Raw genomic sequence first — 19,308 nt, 5'->3', positions numbered from 1 at the left:
ATTATGAGTATTATAAGAAATGAGAAAAAATTAAACGAAAGAATTAATTAGCAAGATTAAGAACAATTACAATCTTGAAAATATCTTTTTAGGTAAATATAAATGTGTAGGTACGTGTTAAGTTTATGATAATTAACTCCACTTATAACTCAAGAACGGCTGAACCGATTTAGCTGAAAATTGTCAGGGAGGTAGTTTAGAGCCAGGAGAAGGACATAGGATACTTTTTATCCCGTTCGAAATTTAAAAAAGTCTGCTTATTTATTGCCATTAAGGCGGAACAAAGTTCGCCGGGTCAGCTAGTGTTATATAATTACAATTATAATGAGAGGAAAAATTTTAGTTACTTAAACCGTTAAAAATAAAACTAATGTCGATATTAATCTACTTACGCCTACAGATGATTTAATGAGGATAGACAAAATGTATAAATATAAATAAAGAAGAAGAAGAAGAAGAAGAGCAGGATAAATCTTTAACGATCAATCGTATCTATTTATAAAATTCACAAAAAATAAGGATTCAAAATGGACTTGAAATGGAAAATAATAACCGACTTTTGCCGGCACATTTGTTTGCGATACATTCGTGTATTGGGCGCACACAGGAATCAAAACATGGTTGTTGGAGCCGGCTTCCGCGGCGTTATGTTTGGCCTTTCGATTGATTGAGTCAACTGAAGGAAATGCCTCATACAGTTTTGTCAAACTAATTTCGAATATAACCTTAACATTTAAAAAACACTCAAATATTTAATTACAGATATGCGATATCTCCAGTCTCCTTAGTCCTTGCACGTTCCAGATTTTTAAATTACAGATTACTCTTCTAAAACAATTGGATTAGGATTCGGTAACCGATTGCGATGTTGTTTATACGCGCTAGGGGCGGTCGATACGGCGCGGTCGTGTGCCCTGCGCAGTGGTCGCGGTTCGACTGAAGGAGCATGGCCGTCGCGAGATGCGCGGATTGGCGCGCGGGTGTTTTACCCGAAAATGGGGTAATTTTGTAGCTGAACATCGTAAAATTTTACGACTGTCTATTAGATATTATTCATCTACATTATTCTGGTGTCGTGTGAAAGTCTAGACTAGATTCAACGAAGATTGCTTTTGTGACTTCTTATAATGCCCTCGTTGATGAATAGATATAGATCATCTTAAAATTACATTGTCTCAATGTTTTGATGCATTATCATAATGTACTTTCTTACGAAATTCTTAATGCTCAAAAGATTTCAAATTTTCAGGAAAAACTACTTAGTGAAATTGATTTTCAGGACATAAAACAGATACTGTTTCCAAAGAACTGTTACCAACTGTCGTGTCTGGTGGTGAAGTTCTAAGAATGTCCTGACAACACCGAATTTCTGTTCGTAATAAAAGGGCACCCTCCGGCACGCCCTCCCTGTGGGGCGGTATCCGACGATCGATGGGGTGACCGGTCGGAAGACGGGTCTGGCGGTGACGTCACCGCGATTGAATTACCGTGACGTTATCCCGGCTGGATGACGCACTTCAGGGATTCAGACGGCTACAGATAAAATACAGTAAGGGCCCAGTCTGGGATTTGCAAGGTATTAATTGTAACTTTCAGAAATATGCGGCGTCAAATAATGTAGATTTTCACAGACAAAATAATGTTTTCCAAAAGGTTAATGGTGTTTGATCATGAGATTGCTCAATCATTCATCACTGACAAGAAAATACCCCCCAAGTCATTAACAGGAGGAGGCTATAATAGAAAGGTTATGTTTCCATGGTTGATGCGTTGTCAGCTATTGTAAAGGTGTCAACTGAAGAGACAGCCCCATGGAATAAAGACTGGAATAAAGACTCGGTTTCTGTCAAACTCATTGTTTATAGGTACTTATGATGCACGTCGCGTGTTCATTATACATAGACTGGAGAGAACTTTGTGCCAAGTGTGAGGTGAGAACACACTGATGAAGAAGAAAAAAGACAAGGTAGGTACTTAACCCATTATAGACTGAGTTTTCTTAAAGTGTCAGATTTTTGTTTTTTTTGAAATATGTTCATAATTATGGTCTACATAATGCTATACAAGCATTAAAAAAATGACCCGACCTGTAATCTAGAAAAAAAATGCTGGTACCATATGGTACCGCTAGCCTCTTACCGTGTCAGTCGATTAAAACATAACTTTATCATGAACTTTATAAAAATAGGGTAAATTATATATTTTATTATTATTATTATATGTATTAACTAGCGGCCGCCCGCGACTTCGTACGCGTGGATCCCGTTTTACCCCCTTCATCTATCTTACGCGGTTTAGATTTTTTCATACAATTTTTTTTCCCGGTAACTCCCGTTCCCGTGGGAATTTTGCAATATCCTGTTGTAACTAAGATTAAAGTTTACTAAGGTACCTGCATGCCAAATTTCAAGCGTCTATATTACGCGGTTTAGATTTTTTCATACAAATGTTTTTTCCCGCTAACTCTCGTTCCCGTGGGAATTTTGCAATATCCTGTTGTAACTAAGCTTTAAGTTTACTAAGATACCTGCATGCCAAATTTCAAGCGTCTATCTTACGCGGTTTAGATTTTTTCATACAACATTAATTTTATGGCAAGTGTCCATCAGGAATCATTGTTCTTACACACAGAATCGTATTATTTCGCTTTCGGGTAGTAATATGTCAAAATTGTTGGTTCTTTAGGCGAACAATGTATGGAGAACGAACATTGTCCTTTGCAAAGTATACTCTAAGTCAAGCACATAAGAGCTAAGTCCACCTACTTGTAAGGCAGCACGGTGTAGACCTCCTTAAGCCACGAGAAAGGCGGGTGGTTGGCGGACGACGCCAGCGTGTGGAAGTATGCGATGACGTAGTAAGAGTTAACATCACTGCAAAGTATACTCTAAGTCAAGCACATAAGAGCTAAGTCCACCAAGTCCACCTACTTGTAAGGCAGCACGGTGTAGACCTCCTTCAGCCACGAGAAGGGCGAATACATTTCAAATATTAAGTACCTTTATAATGTATCGATAGAACCAAAATGATATCCTCTCAGCTTGGAAAGGGAAAACCCAGGATTGGGGGAGCGCTCCAGGCAATTTTTAGAACATTTCATAGGTGGTAGTAAATAATATTTATTTTATTATTAAAATTGAATATTTTGATATTGATAAAATTGAATATATCTTTCGATTCAAATACCGAATATTTTTCAATCGATAATAATTATCGAGAATTGTTAATAATATTCAATTAAAAGTTGTTCAATCCCTAGTCATGCATAGACTAAGACGGTAACCATGGAGATAGTTAGTTTGGTAAGTCACGTGTTAAATGTCAAGAGTGGAAAGTAAACATAGGATTCATGTTATTTATTTACGTGCAAAATGTAAGTAAGTAAATCATAAAAGTGGAACGCCGAGCTATTTCCAAAACCCGTCCAATATTATAATACAATTTGGCTGCGACAACTACAATACAGAACATCTCCCAAATCGATGTGCATAAAATAATACAGGGTGTTTGGCGCATCGTGTGCCAAAATTATTTGGCGGATAGAATGGGTCATTTCCTATATTTTCAGCCCCCATAACACGTTCCATGCCAGGCGGCTACTTTTATATGAATTTTTTTAGTAATTTCACCAAAATACCCAAATCGCATCATTTAACCCATTATAGACTGAGTTTTCTTAAAGTGTCAGATTTTTGTTTTTTTGAAATATGTTCATAATTATGGTCTACATAATGCTATACAAGCATTAAAAAAATGACCCGACCTGTAATCTAGAAAAAAAATGCTGGTACCATATGGTACCGCTAGCCTCTTACCGTGTCAGTCGATTAAAACATAACTTTATCATGAACTTTATAAAAATAGGGTAAATTATGTATTTTATTATTATTATTATATGTATTAATAAACAAGCAAATAACAGAAGTGATATTAAATGTAGAAAAAACTGTATATTGGGTAAGGAATATTCATTTTTATCTTTGAATATTCAAAAATTTGGAATGGAGCTTGGCATTGCACGCTGCCCTTAGCCCCACGTAACATTTCCTATACTCTAATATTGTTCGAGAGTTGCAATTATCTCGAGTACGTTCTATAAATATCTGCTTCGTCTTGGGACCTTCATCGTCCTCCAAAATTGCCAATGTTTCGTGAAAGTTACATCTAAAATAAATAAAAACCCATGGTTTTGTAAAGTATAGGAAACTATTTTACTTTATCTTCCTGTATACTTTATGTACCATTGAATATATCGCATGCTTCCCAATAAATACAGTAAAAACTAAAAATCATAAAATAATTAAAAAGACACGGTAAGCGGCTAGCGGTACCGTACGGTACCAGTAATTTTGACATACAGTATTTCCCATTATTATTACCTATCGACGTAATTTTAAATCATTTCACAATAAGAGCACTTATGGAGAATACAAGATTGTAACAAAATCAGTATTTCACTATCACACAAAAAAAATATGATCACTTACTTGAATGGCGCGTCAATTTTTAAGAGAAAATTTTGATGCGCTCACTTCAATCATTAATTACACACAACTGAAAAGAATAACTGTCAATTTTTATTCCTAGAAGCATAGACCATATCTATTGGCTACGATTTGCATCAATCAGAGCACTGCATCTTTTCATGTATTAATGAATAGAGCCAAATTAAAACACACAAAAAAGTGGTACCATATGGGACCGCTAGTCTATAATGGATTAATGACAATGCAAAAATTGCTTGTCCTGAAAACTGGCAAGCAAATATTTATTAAGTACTCGTATAAGCTACTCTCATTTGAGACTCTTTTTAAGAACAGTCTTTAAACGTGGCTTAGAATATGATGAATAATGATTTATTAATCATTAAACAAGACAAAATAAGATGCATGAGATAACTAATATCGCTTAGGACAATACCATGACGTGAATTTTCTCTTAAAATTTATGATCAATTTACTATGGTCATTGGTTGGTCAGTTATAATAAAAAACCAGTAGGTATATTTTCCTCCAATGTCTAGGATTCTACATGATTATTTCTTTAACGTGAAAAGAAAGCCAAGAGTTTCCCTGTTGTAGTTGAAAAATGGGTTCTCCCCACAACGGTAATTGTGTTATTTTTTCCGTCAAATAAGTAACTTTTGTGTGTGTACACGGAAAAGTTTTTCCGTAGAGTATGTCCTCACCCTAACGTCCTACTTCGCCCCATTGAATTAGGTCGGGGTATTCTTCACCAGACGGCGCACAAATGGGTTGCACTCACACGGCTGCATCTCCCTTTTAATTAAACGCTTCGACAACAATGTACGAGAGGCGCATTGTTTTCCCTTCTCTGGATTCCGGCACATATGTCAATTAGAATGTGAGAAACATGTCATTTTCTTGGGAAATTAATGAAAAGTGAGTCACATTGTATTGGATCGGAAGATTTTACTGTTTTTCCATTTTCTTCTTACTACTTTCATAGAAACATATAGGTAATATCTAAATCCTAATCCTGTGATTTATGAAAAAAGATGACATTCCAGAACACTTAAATAACTTGATACTACTTTCTACATCTTAACAAGATATAGTCCAGCAAATTACAAGCTATTCCCAGGGGAAGTAAATAAAATGGGAACGTGGGCCAGTGTCGAATTTCGTCCATTACGTTTGCTTCCGGCGACTGATGATAGATCTCTGAATGATGGAGACAAGACAATGTATGTATACTTACTTTGAAAGAGGGGCGAAAGAAGATTCATTTATTTATCTAAAATAGTGAGAGTACTGCAGGAGCATGCACTCCCTCTATTTACCAGAGACAATTGGATGATTTGGTTGTCCTACATTCCCCACGATGCGATGGCCAGACAGGTTGGAGAGGAATGATAGTCTACGACATCTAAGGAAAGACTGGGGGTGGACCTATTCTCCTCTATCAGAACCAATAAATAATGGTGACAAAAATCATATTTACTAAAATGTGTGCCCTCCTTTGTCTTTCGGTGGTTATCATTGTGCTGTGTTATGTAAAGTATTCATCTTACCAAGACTATGCAAACTTTTTTCATAGATCAAAACACACAAAACTAACAGGCCACATTGTCGCAGATAAGGCATTCGTCACGCTGCGGCTGTCACGCTCTATCGCTGAACAAACTCGGCGACGTGTTTGCGATGGCAGGGTGCTCTGGCTGTGTGCTGATCGAATCTGATTACGTGTGTACACTGCTGAAGGGTGCCTATTAATAACTAGGAAGGATGCGCCGTTGAAAACAAGTCGTCAGTGTCGGAAAATATTATAGTTAAGGCTGTTTGACAGTAATTTAAACATGAATTTTCATTCAATTTTGTCATGAAACGACAATTTTCAATCAAATTAACGAAACTAGGTATTCCAAAATGACACATTTTGGTAATGAAGATATTACAAATAGTAGAAGTTGTAACATCTTCAAGCTGGAGAATAAAGAAACTTATTGTACAATTTGGAAACTAATTACATCTCACTTGAACAGTGTAACCTAGTGTTTATGTCTTGCCACCTAATGGAGCACGAAATATGTGAGATACCAGAGCAATGGGAACATGAACTCAACATTAATCTCTACAAGAGGGAAAGGGATGACAATTATGTATATTTTCCACGTGACTTTTAACGAATGGTATGTGAAAAGCGTATTGTATAAGTATGTTGAAAGGGGACCGAACTGTATCGAATGTTCGACGGGAGCACAGTTGACGGAGCACGTTGTGTCGCTGCGTGACGGGACTACGGGAGTTACAAAGTGAGGGGTTTATTAATACAAAATTTAAACACACTGAAATGTGTAATACTGAAAGGGGAACAGTTCACACGTACTGAATTTTGTCTCGTTTTTACATATCGCGATAATTAATCTTCATAACGTTCAAATATTCGGGAACTCAAGGCTGGGCTGCATACAGTGCAGTCAAGTGTCAGTTTCGGAATGACAGATGACAGGAGGAAAAGTTGGTGAGCGTCGCGTAGCACTTATTTTTATTCGAGTCATATAGTTATTAGTAAGTACCTATGAAGTGTTCTATTTATGATTTTAAGTCCACCATTCTGTTCATAATGGTTACAAATTAACCTGATAAAAGCTTGTTAAGTTGTGCGTGTTTTATTTTTTATGCGTAGAGTGTACGTACGTATTAGCTGAAAGGGTGAGTCTCTATCAATCAATGTTCGACAGCGAGACAGTTGACGGAGCACGTTGCTTCGCTGCGTGACGGGAATACAGGATTATTATAAACAGGACTTGATTCAACATAAACATCAACATACAGTGAATTACAGACAAGTTTAATTAATTCGTACCTACAATATTATAAATGCTAAAGTAAACCTCTTGTCTGTCTTTTCCGTTGTTTTAAAAGGGGACGCTCACGCAGTAATGTTTTTCTAAGACCGAAATTCATTCGGGCGGACTAAAGTTAGTTAACTATAAACTGATTATCCCCGTCAGTGTGCACAGAGCTTAAAACAGCTCAATCGATAGGCCACACACACACTAGCAATAGTTTGTCAGCCATTCAATTATTCACTCGGGGCCCTTTCCGTACACGAGCATGACTAAATTCGGCGGATTTTCCTTGACAAAACAGAACATTAAATAAAACGTCCGAATCTCGGTTATTGGTTAACTACTTAGTTACTGGTTAAACGGAAGGTACAATTAATAAATACTTAGTTCATCTAGCTGTCACCATAACTGGACGATCAGTTCCTTTAGGGCCTAAAGGAGGCCTATAAGACATGGGGGCTAAGGCGTGCTGAAGGGTCACCCTCTGACAGGCTTTTTAAATTCTTCATCGAGAATCCTGGTTTTAAATTAGTGACTCAATATTTCACACAAAAAAATAAAGCTGTTGTCAGCAGACTAGGCTTTCTAGCTATAAAAATCACCTATTCTAATACCAATAATTTTATTTTGATCCACGCGTGACTCACATCAACTGCAGAGCGTTCAAAAGATAAGAAGCAAAACAAACATGTTTGCCGCTTGTGGCGCAGTAGAACCATGATTTATAGCTTCAAAATTAACTGTTTATGATCCTTGGTTCCCGAATAGCACGCAATAGGTTTATTTCTACTATGCCCGGGCGTGCCCCCCAGTTTTTGTTTGCGTGGAATCCGATATTACACAACTGATTTGACGATCTTTCAGGATACATAAAATTTTCACTAATCTGATTTTTAGCAAGTGGATCTTTGGAACATACAATGCGTTATTTTGTCACGAAAATCTTTGCATAGATCGCTCGACAGTCAACCTGCAAAATCTTTTCAATTTCATGGATAGAGACGTGCTCTGCTCCTGAAAGGGGTCGACACATTCTTCGATTTAATTGAGTAAAACTTCACCAGCTCCCTTCAAGGGTTAAATTAATCTCATCTGGGAAAAGCATGTGATTTGCTTACGGTTCATCTTAGAACCAAAATTGAACGTCTCTATATGCGCAATAATAAACAATAGCTTTTCATGACGTAAAGTAGGATTACAATGTCCTAATCCCATCCCAACTAATCCCAACTAATATTATAAATGCGAAAGTAACTCTGTCTGTCTGTCTGTCTGTCTGTCTGTCTGTTACGCTTTCCCGCTTAAACCTCGCAACCGATTTTGATGAAATTCGGCATAGATATAGTTTGAGTCCCGGGAAAGAACATAGAATAGTTTTTATCCCGGTTTTTGAAACAGGGACGCGCGCGATAAAGTTTTTCTGTGACAGACAAAATTCCACGCGGGCGAAGCCGCGGGCGGAAAGCTAGTTTGTTTATATTTTGTGCAATAATAACCTAAGATTGTCTGAGAGTCAATTAAGAAATTGTTTCATTATTTTAAAATGATCGCTTAAAGGTTTGGAACAAGTGACATTCCCTAAAGTGATACAGTGGAATAGTTGAACAAAGGAATTTGGAATGAGTTTCAAACAAATTGTCCTGGGTGACTTATACAACATCTTTCGCATTTTCCTCTCTATTTAGACGTAGAAGAGAGTTAGTAAAATTACACTTTATTGAATTGATTCAGAGACGAGAAATATGCGTACACTTGTAGGTAATGAAAAAGGATGACTGTACACAAAATATGGTACAAAATAGGGCAAGTTGCTACTGTGGTAATAATAGTGGAGGGAAGTTTGTACTTCGATAACTCTTTTATCTGGCAGATGTTATCAGTAACCATTAACTAAGTTGCTAAATTACAGCCGTCTAGTTTAATATTATTTACTTTTATAGCCGTGATTTATCAAAATTATGAGTTTTAGTTATTTCCGAATAAAATATATTGATAAGATTGGTTTCATAGCTCATAAGTGAGTATTATCAACTGTAATCTTCGAATCGGTAGTCCAAACTCCTGGGGCACCAGACTGTTCTGACTCGCATGATATTAAACTTATATCGGAGAATTTTCATTATCATCATGAACGTCTCAGCCATAGGACGTCCACTGCTGAACATAGGCCTCCCCCAATGCTTTCCATATTGCCCGGTTCGTAGCGGCCTGCGTCCAGCGCCTTCCTGCTACCTTTATGATCGGAGAATTTTACATAATCTGTTTCCAACAAATTCTATTAACACATTTCTTGAAATATCTCTAAGCTTACTATCGAAAGGATATCATAAAAATACCGGACGTTCTTACAGCTCACTTTCAGCGAGGGGGTTATTTGGAGAGCTCTATTAATATCGACTGTAAGTTCACAAATCATTTTCGACGAAGTGGCGATTGCGTGGGTGCGCACGAGTTTACGCACGTGGGTATATGATATACTACGCTTTAGGTGTATGGAAAATGAGGGTCACGTGAGATTATTTTATTTGAAATACCGAAATCGAAGCTTTGCATCGAAAATGGAACATCAAGCAAGGCACCGTGACATCGTATGTAGTTTTATCTAATTCTATTTAATATTTCTAATCTATTATTTTAGTGACATGCAGTAAACGGTAACTATAGACAATGGCAGCTTTGATAGAGTAGAATATCACCTAGTAATAATGATGATAAGAGCCAAGCAATTTTGGAAATTTGGATGATATTCGTACCCATATTACAAATCATTAGTTGAAGACCATTACAGAACACAAAACTAACATACCAAAGTAAACCACATCACGTGACTGGTGTCTTTGAACGATTTATAAATACACATTTGGCGGTAAAATCGAAATTCTCGGGAAAACGTTTGATATTTACCCTTCAAATCAAACACCAGCTGGTATTTTAATAACCCAAATAACATAAAACCTGTCACTCGTCGCTGTCACTGCGCAGCAGAGATAATTTTGACGGAGGCAAATATTTGCGGCCCGCTGTGAGGTAATTAGCGTTTTATTTTAATTATTATGGCGTTTAAATTTAGTCGTATTTGTATAACACAGCTCATATTAAAATGACTTGGGTTTCCGTGAGATTTCCGCGTGAATAGTATTAAGGTAGGATTGGTTGTTGCAGCGATTTCTGGGATAACAAATCAGTGAAATATTTTTAACATTTTTTTTTCTACTTTAAAAAGCGGTTATCCACGAACTTACCGGTAAATATCTCTAGGTCTATGCCAAGTAACGCCCGTTGTGCAATCATAAACTTAGCGCCCTCTAGTAATACCAGGGGCGCACGGTCTCAACCCTAGGGATTAAGCCTTAGGCAACTGAAGTACGGATATTGGTAAGCAGTATGGCTTTGCTGTATGGCGTATGCCTTTGCCTTTTCTTGTTAAAGGAAAAAAAAAACAACAAATAAAGCCTACTGCTCATCGTTATACAAAAGCCGCAAGTCATTAAGGCGCGGGCGCCAATAGCCGCTGAAGAGGAATATTAAAAAGCTGAATACACTCTCGGCTGACGTATGCCTTTGCCTATTCCTGTCATAAAACAAAATCTAAAGCTAAGTACTCACTGTTCGTGTCATCTAACAGCAGTCGGTCGACGTACGGCACGGGCGCGGGTGCTAACAGCAGCTGTGTGTCGATTACATTCAAGATGAATATTATAAAGCTCTTTCGGCTGTTTGGCGTATGCCTTTGCCTATTCCTGTAATAAAACAAAAACTAAAGCCTTGTACTCACTGCTCGTGGTCATCTAACAGCCGCCTGTCGGCATACGGCGCGGGCGCGGGTGCTAACAACCGCTGCGTGTCGATTACATTCAAGATGAATATTATAAAGCTCTTTCGGCTGCATGCCTTTGCCTATTCCTGCAATAAAACAAAAACTAAAGCCAAGTACTCACTGCTCGTGGTCATCTAACAGCCGCCTGTCGACATACGGCGTGGGCGCGGGTGCCAACAACCGCTGCGTATCGGGTGCGCAAGCGCGCGCGAACGCCGCCGCTGCTTCCACCGCCGCGTCCTCGTCGCATAGCGACGCGTCGTCTTCCGCTGTGGAAGGGTTAACAGTTAGTGTGGGTCCAGCTTTAGACTTGGGGGATGAATCTGGTGAAAGAACAGAGACCGCCGGGTATGGGGATGCCCGGCGGGCGCCTTACGAGACCCGTGGCGCACCAGTGTCCAGTGCGCCGTTTGCGGACGACCCGAGGGGAATCACTATTCCCCTCGAAGCCGGAGAGGCTCGCCCAAGAGCGAGCTGTAGCCTGAGACGGAGCCTCGGACGAATGTCCAATAGGACAATAACTCGCGGCTTCGTATCAATGGCCCCGGAGGACACAGGAGGTTTTAGTGGATAGCCCCCGCCCTCCCGGCGGGGAGAGTCCCACATAACCCACTGACTGACTGTCCCCATCAGCCAGTGGGCATGCGCAAAGCATTTCCCGACGCAAAAAAAATGGTGAGTGAACAGAGTCAAACCATGTGTCCTCAATATTGAGAAATGTCAGTTTTTTTTTAATTTGTGTTAAGGCTGCCGCGACATAAGCAGCAGCTGCAAGGAACAATATTGTCTGTGAACCTCTTGTTGGCAATAAATGACTTTACTTTTACGTATTTTTTATCTAAAGCGCCGAACTCACTTAAGAGTTAGGCGGTACTGGGAACCTTTTGGAGAAAAGTCTTTATTTCGTTGCTCAGGATCTGGGGGTGGTTATGTGTACATAGTTTCACAGTAGTTACTTAGTTACTAAGCATTTTTTCTTTTTCTAGTAAACGATCACAGATTAGATAAAACTATACTACACGTATCTTCACACGTCATTTTACTATAAAACATATCATTGTATATTCATATCATGTAATCTAAGCTCTACAATATTTACAAAACATAAACTCACATTTTCACAACCTAGTGTGATCATAGATAATAAAAATCTGCAATGCGCAACTGATAATAATATGATTCTATTAGGCACACCTGATTCTCTGTCAAATATTAACTTACTATTATAATATTCATTCATAATAATATGTTCAACAAGTTAGATAGTATTTTTGAAGCAAGTCAAATTGCAGATTTGAGCTAGGTATATTTGATTATTTTTTGCTTGATAATAGCTCAAAGACGTGAATATCAGTCGATATAGTGATAAGTATTGATATAAATTGGACAATGAAAGACGGGAGTTTTAGTTCTATACTCTATTCAGATAGTTATACATAAGTTTATTTCAGTTCCAGAGAAATTACAGAACTCTACAAAACCTTTTGCTTTAAAATACAGGAAACGAATCTCGATTAAATACGGACGTACTTTGGTCTGTAATGATACGGTACAGTTTCAAATATTTTTCGTTTGTTTGATATGCAAACTTCCTGCCTTCAACAAAATACCGATTTAAATAAAACTAACAAAGAAATAACTTTGTGTTCTTAGGTATTTAGCAATAATGATATTACATACATTATTTGTGCTCTACGTGTTAAAAAACACGGTTTGTTTAGCAACGCCTGATACGTATTATCATCATGACAGTAAACAACTGCATTCAGTTGTTATCACATGCAAGAGAATGGTATGTTTTTTAGTTATAAGTTGTTTTATCAGTTCATAGAATATTTAGAAAAAGGTATAAATCGTTTCAATAGAGCCGGCTAGTGGTAAAATTTTTGTTCGTGTAAACGTGACTATCGTAATTAAGTGTTACTAATTATTACAATTATGATTTAACGTATGATTTTATTCTTATTATTGGTGAAACTAACGTCATTATTTACGCGATGGAAGACTGCTGTGGACGCACTCTGCCCCATCTAGGGGACGTAGGACATTAAAGAGAACGTCATTGATACTTGATTTTAAAGTTAAAACCTAAGTTGCTCTTGTGGAAGGTTTAACTGTCATTGGACCAGCAACGAAATTAATCAATAGAAAAATATGGACGCAGATGTAAGGGAATTAGTTTTAATATACCTACGAGTGATATATCAAGAAAGACTTGGACATTTATGTACCATAAAGCAAAATATCAGAAATGTACCTCATTTAAGCAGTCAACTTTGTATGTCTTTATCACAGAGAACGTTATGCGTTTGTTTCGCATGCCATTATAACATTACATTATTTTGACACGTATGCAAATTCATACAAAAGTCCATTGTCCTCACATCATCACTAGGGTAGGAACGTTATCGGTGCTTTTGGAAAAGTCAGAGCAAACTTTGACAGACTTACAATCGAACACGAAACCCTCGTTGAACATGTTATCTTTGACAGCTACCGGAGACAAAACATTGTCTTGGCATACAGCTTGCTTTACTTGGTGTCTTGACGTGCAAGGTTCCTATTTTAGAGCCTTCAGTTCCAGTCATAAGAAAACCATTATCTGTATTGTAGTCTTGCACACTTTTGAGACAGTCAAAAAACATATCACGCGCACTAATTTACATCGAAGTTAATACATGCACTAGTATAAACATATCCGGAGTTGATCACAGTTTTTAAACATTTAAACTACACTAAAATTCCACCAAATTTGGCACCACTTGGCACATATATCACACATCCTACGTCTCACTAGAATAGAACAAAGCACACAGAAAATTTCAATATTATACTACCGATAATTACTTAACCGCCAAATTGCACACTCGAGTTTTAAAACACACATTTTCGTCCAAATCATCCAATTTGGTTAAACAAAAAGTTTTTTACAAACTGTTTTGTGTATGAATGTTAAATATGAGAAGCACGCGCCGGTTGATAAGTCAAGTTATTAGGAGCGCGGATTGCCAAAATATGACCGTACTAGGCGTAATAAACTCGTGCGCATATAAGGCGTATTTCACGCTGTGTTAGTTAGTCCGAGTACACACTAGGACTGAGTTGAAATATGTAATAAAATCTGTCGTCAACTAAATTTAGCCATAAAATTCCCAACGTTCGGAGATATTTTAGATAAACACATGATTTAACTAATCATGGTAAAGCCGACGGGAATTTCAATGCAGATAAATGGTCAATTTTAACGCGAACTGATATTGTTGCATAGTTACAACTCATAAACGACATTAAACAGGTTAATGATAACATTGGTCATTTAAAAGTTGCATCACTATTGTGACATATATTATGTAAATATTTTTAATATTTTAATTAACGTGTGATTTAAAAGTAATTTAAAATTAAGAGTGTTGGGCTCAATTTGTGGTAATGCAATCAGCTTTTTTATTTGATTTCAAGTAAGTTATTATAACAAGTTTTAATGTATAACCTGCTTTATTCCATGGTATGATAAGGTTGTATCTCTGTTTTGTGTACCTAATAAAAAAATAAATAAAAAAAATTAACCCACTGCCACTGTAAGCCGTGTGGTGACGGCAGAGTAGAATACATTTGTCACCAACCCCTACTCTTCCCGCGGGTGTCGTAAGAGGCGACTTAGGGACTACACATCAAACAGAGAATGGGCAGCAGCGCTATCTGAAAAACATCAATCTTTTAAACTGCGATCTCCAACCCGCCTGCCAAGCGTGGAGATTATGGCAAATCCCTCCACCATAGTGGAGGAGGCTCATAGTCCAGCAGTGGACTGTAAAGGGCTGTTGATGATGATGATGAACCCACTGCAGATACGACCGGTCTTGACATTTTTTGCAATACTATGTAAGGTATTATTATAATCAGTATTGATTTCAGGATAGTCTGTAAGTCACCACTTTGTTTATGACACATGCATTTTCACCTAAATCGTAAGTCAGTGTATTGTTGACAACTCTTTGTGTTGTTTAATAAGTATATTAATCGTACTTATTCGTATTGAAACGTTCGATATTTCCATATTCAAGATTATACTAGATAACCTTGATTTTATTTTGGCATATCAGTGCTATTATTGGACTTTATTTAAACATTCTAGATTTACTTACTAATAGGAATTTAATAACCAATCAAACATCTACTAAAATAACTAACATTGAAAATAAAATGGGTTTTTTATGGATAATGTAGTATAAAATACACAATAACTAAGACCTAACCGGAAAAACGGATTATCAGGCGTCACAAATACAAATTACATTTTTAATAAGCCAAAAACGCCTTTGTGAAATACTTGTTCTACATATTTTAGTAATAAACAAAAACTTAGGGTGAATTATATTTCTTCGATAGTACTAGTACAGTGGTCAGTATTCCCGCCTGTCACGCGGGAGACCGGGGTTCGATTCCCCGCCGGAGAGCCTAGGGCGGACGGTCTGCGCGTAGGTGGAACAGGTCGGGAAAAGCCTCGCTACACCGGCTCCCACCTATGCTCAGCGAGACGGCGATGGTGGATTTTTAGTGGGTAAGCCCGTCCCTTCTGGAGGGGACTTGACTTACTTGACTTATGGTCCTATGTCCCCTAGATGGGGCAAAGGGCGTCCACAACAGTTCTGGAGGGGAGAGCCCCACATAACCCGCCGCCTAACCTGACCACAGTGGCGGGTATGCAACTCAATGCATTTTTACCACCGAAAAAAATGGGTGAATTATATCGTGGCAGCCAAAAGATAGGAACAGGTCACAAAAGCTCATATTATTCATACATTTTTTTCAGTCGATGAGTTTCGTCATACTATCAAGTTTATGTTGTGTATTTATGACGCATCATTATGGTTTGATACGCAATAAACATAAATAATGTACCCATATGAAATTTTACATGTTATACTTAGGTTGAGTTGCACCACCTAACTTTACCCGTAACTATAACCGTTGTTTTTTGTGTAGAGTTTGACAGATTTGACGTTTGTTATAGCTAAAGTAAGTCGGTGCAACCCAGCTTTAGAAGTTAGAACAATGATACTCGTATATTTAATTATATCATGTAACAAACACGATTTTCCTCATTCAGGAAACGTGCAAACGGTTACATTTCTAACAGATTACTTTGTATTTAACATTTCAAGTGCAAGAAAACAAACAAAAACAAGTGAAAAACTAAACAACAAAACACTAACCGGTGGGCCTAGGCTTGAGCGTCTTCATATCAATGGTCACACTTGCCACCTCCATTGTTTTAGTTTGGCTGGTCACAATACACTGAATGTGCTGCGGACTCGATAGCCGAATGCGTCAATCGATAAGCCTCGCTATCGGAGATAAGCGATGAGTCGTATACTCGTATTGCAAAAGGAGTCACCTGTTTTACGTCAGTATGAAAATTAAATAGTTAGATGGAGCATCGATTAGTCAGTCATTTGTTTTTGATCTAATGAGGGTTTGGAAAATCCGCCAGATGGCAATACGTAGACGCGAGGTCCAAATGCTGCATGATTGGTTATTTTTGACATGACATTGACAGATATGTCAAAATCCACCAATCACGCAGCAGTCAGACCCCACATCCACGTCCCGCCATCTAGCGGATCTTTCATTCGCGAAAACCGTCATTGAATTTTACCGAAACATACCTAACTGCCAGAATACAGCGGTTCGACTCTTTCAATGCTATTTCGTGTTTCTGGGTCTATCTGTGAATCACCTTGCTGCAAATACATACATACAGAGATTATTATGGCGCAATTTTAACGGTCTTATTAGAACGTTAAGATTAAATATATTTTTTACAAACTGGGTTTTAATCCAGGCCTTGAAGAGTTCCAAGGCATTTCTGATGGTAGATTGGGCCATCTTTTACCTTATTTCATTTATTCAACTATATTCAATCCAGTCCACTTATCGACAGACATAAGGTATCATTTACGCTACATATACATGGCCTAATTTTGACATGATACGTTGTAATGAGTTTGCGATAAGCGCGTGATCAATAAAATGTGAATAAGTAGGGTAGTAGGCGATATTGAAGTGTTGTTTTGTTCTTTTGTTTTCAGCAAATATCATGGAATGTGCAACGATTCCATGCTGGAAGATTAATTCTATTAGGAAATGTTAGATAGGTAACACTATGAAACATCCTTCTCTGGGATAAAATATTATTGTATACCTGAATTTCTAATCTATAAATCGATCTTCATTTTTTTTATTAAAAAGTCGCTTTAAGAGCGTTTACGCCGTTTGACGCAAAAACAGTACTTTTTCAACTCGTTACAATCATTAACCAGTAATACTACAAATATGTTATAGGCATAAATAGTTAGGCAATTTCGTCGTCTAAATAGTTAATTGAGAAAATATTGCGATTAGTTTAGCATTTAAGAATTCTATCAAGATAAGTCCACACAGGTTTTGTAAATTTCCACTTTAGCGTCAGTTTACAAGCTGAAATTTTTATAAAAATACTGTGAAAACGATTTAACAAACATTTATATCCTATAGCATAGATCCTTGGGCAAATAGTTATCTGAGAAAATTTTTAGATTTAAGCATTTTACAATAAGAAATCACAAATTAAAAGAACGTGAAATACCCAAAAATCAAAGTGATTTTTTCACCAATATTCTTCCTTTATTCAACACAAAAATAGCTTAATATAATAGAAGAATATATTAATAAAATTAATAATATTTGTATTCATCTGGTCTTACTTGACTTTTACTTTACGTATGTCATGCACGATGACATTTGTGTCAATATTTGTTTACGTCCCCACTAGGCATAATTGGGATGTATTTTTCTAATTTGTCATAAGTTGTGAGAAAGCCTGTAGCTACAACTGGGAAAGTATGTGTCACCACTGGTGACAATCGATATTATTTATGCCATTCATCCTCAGTGGCGACAAAGCTAGTGTCGACAACCGAGAATAGACGCCAGTTGCGAGGTGACCATAGGTCCCAAGGGGAAATGTACGTGTACGTGCACCACGAGAGGTGGAAACCAAAAGGTAGAGGCTTGAGGATCTATAGTCTTTTTCACCTAAGATGATCCGTATGACACTTCAAGGTTATCCATATTACGCATACTACATATGCAGAATATTTTTGAAAAAATATTTGTATTTTATTAGCAATATAATTAAAAAAAATTAACTACATGTCTTTAAATAAATAGTAAAATCTGAGTCTATTGATTATATTTTAATTAAATACGATGTAAAAATATTTTTTATATAATGTACGCAATGTGTGAAACGGAATATAATTAGTGCTGGGGTATTTGTTGTATAACAAAATCGATTATTTCCGCGGTTCATTAATCGATTGCAGTGAATACTTAGTTATTAAAAACATCACAAAAATCAACTATATTTTTCGATTGTTGACTTTAATAAACGCATTGAAAATAAAGTAACAGTTTTTAATTTAAAGAAATAGAACCAGTACTTTTTAGGAATCTTTTTTTGAACACGAAGTCCATGGAGTTTGAATATTATCAATAAAAAATTGTTACAAAAATATTTGTAATTAAAAAAACATGTTTTTTGTTAAATGACACCTATACAAAATATTTCTCTAAAAGTAGGTTTTACTAACTCTTAGAAAAAATCGATAGATAAATCGCTATGGTTTAGTTATGTGACATCTCTATAACTTTCAAACTCAAAACGTCATACGGATCATCTTACGTGAAAAATACTATAGGCCCTAGAGTGCTGAAGGGTACGCCTGGCCGTCAGCCAAATTTTACGTCGCACCATAGAGGCAGTTCTGCCTGTATTAGAGGAGTGGGTGCGACGGCATGATCGCCTCACACAAAGGGCGACCCAGGTTCTACCGGGCCATGGGTGCTTCGGGCCATTCCTCCGCCGTATAGGCCGAGAGCCTGTAGATGGTTGTCAGTTAACACTGCAGTCTTGGCACGTGAGTCACTGCAGCAGACTGACACGCTCCAACAGTGCCCAGCCTAAGCGAACGAGCGGCGGTTGGAAATGACCTTTGCGAGTTCTCTCTAATATTTTAACGCGGTCTTGAATAAAAGATATGAACTGATCACACGTAGGTATTTCTTTATCACCTACAGAAATCTCGAAACTCTGAAGCGTTTGAGAATCAATTTTCCTCAAACTACATTGCAA

General features: G+C 37.3%; 1 protein-coding gene across 2 annotated transcripts in view; it reads right to left on the bottom strand.

Annotated features, from left to right (window-relative positions):
• The window catches only part of Gdap2 (ganglioside induced differentiation associated protein 2), a 40,236-nt gene extending 23,780 nt beyond the window's left edge, over positions 1 to 16,456 (bottom strand). Inside the window, exons 1-2 of one of the 2 annotated variants that reach the window (XM_028322119.1) lie at positions 16,349 to 16,456; positions 11,254 to 11,401 (exon numbers count right to left, since the gene is read on the bottom strand). In XM_028322119.1, coding sequence (XP_028177920.1) covers positions 11,254 to 11,401; positions 16,349 to 16,403 — 203 coding nt within the window. In that variant the 5' untranslated portion in view covers positions 16,404 to 16,456. Of the gene's footprint in view, positions 1 to 760; positions 943 to 11,253; positions 11,402 to 16,348 lie in introns of those variants that run through there. The other variant, XM_028322120.1, reaches the window with a different exon arrangement.
• Between the last annotated feature and the right edge of the window lie 2,852 nt (positions 16,457 to 19,308).

This window comes from Ostrinia furnacalis, unplaced genomic scaffold, assembly GCF_004193835.3.
Source record: "Ostrinia furnacalis isolate ACB-3 unplaced genomic scaffold, ASM419383v2 OfSCF7594, whole genome shotgun sequence".
Classification (NCBI taxonomy): domain Eukaryota; kingdom Metazoa; phylum Arthropoda; class Insecta; order Lepidoptera; family Crambidae; genus Ostrinia; species Ostrinia furnacalis.
This window is presented reverse-complemented; position numbering and strand designations above follow the sequence as displayed.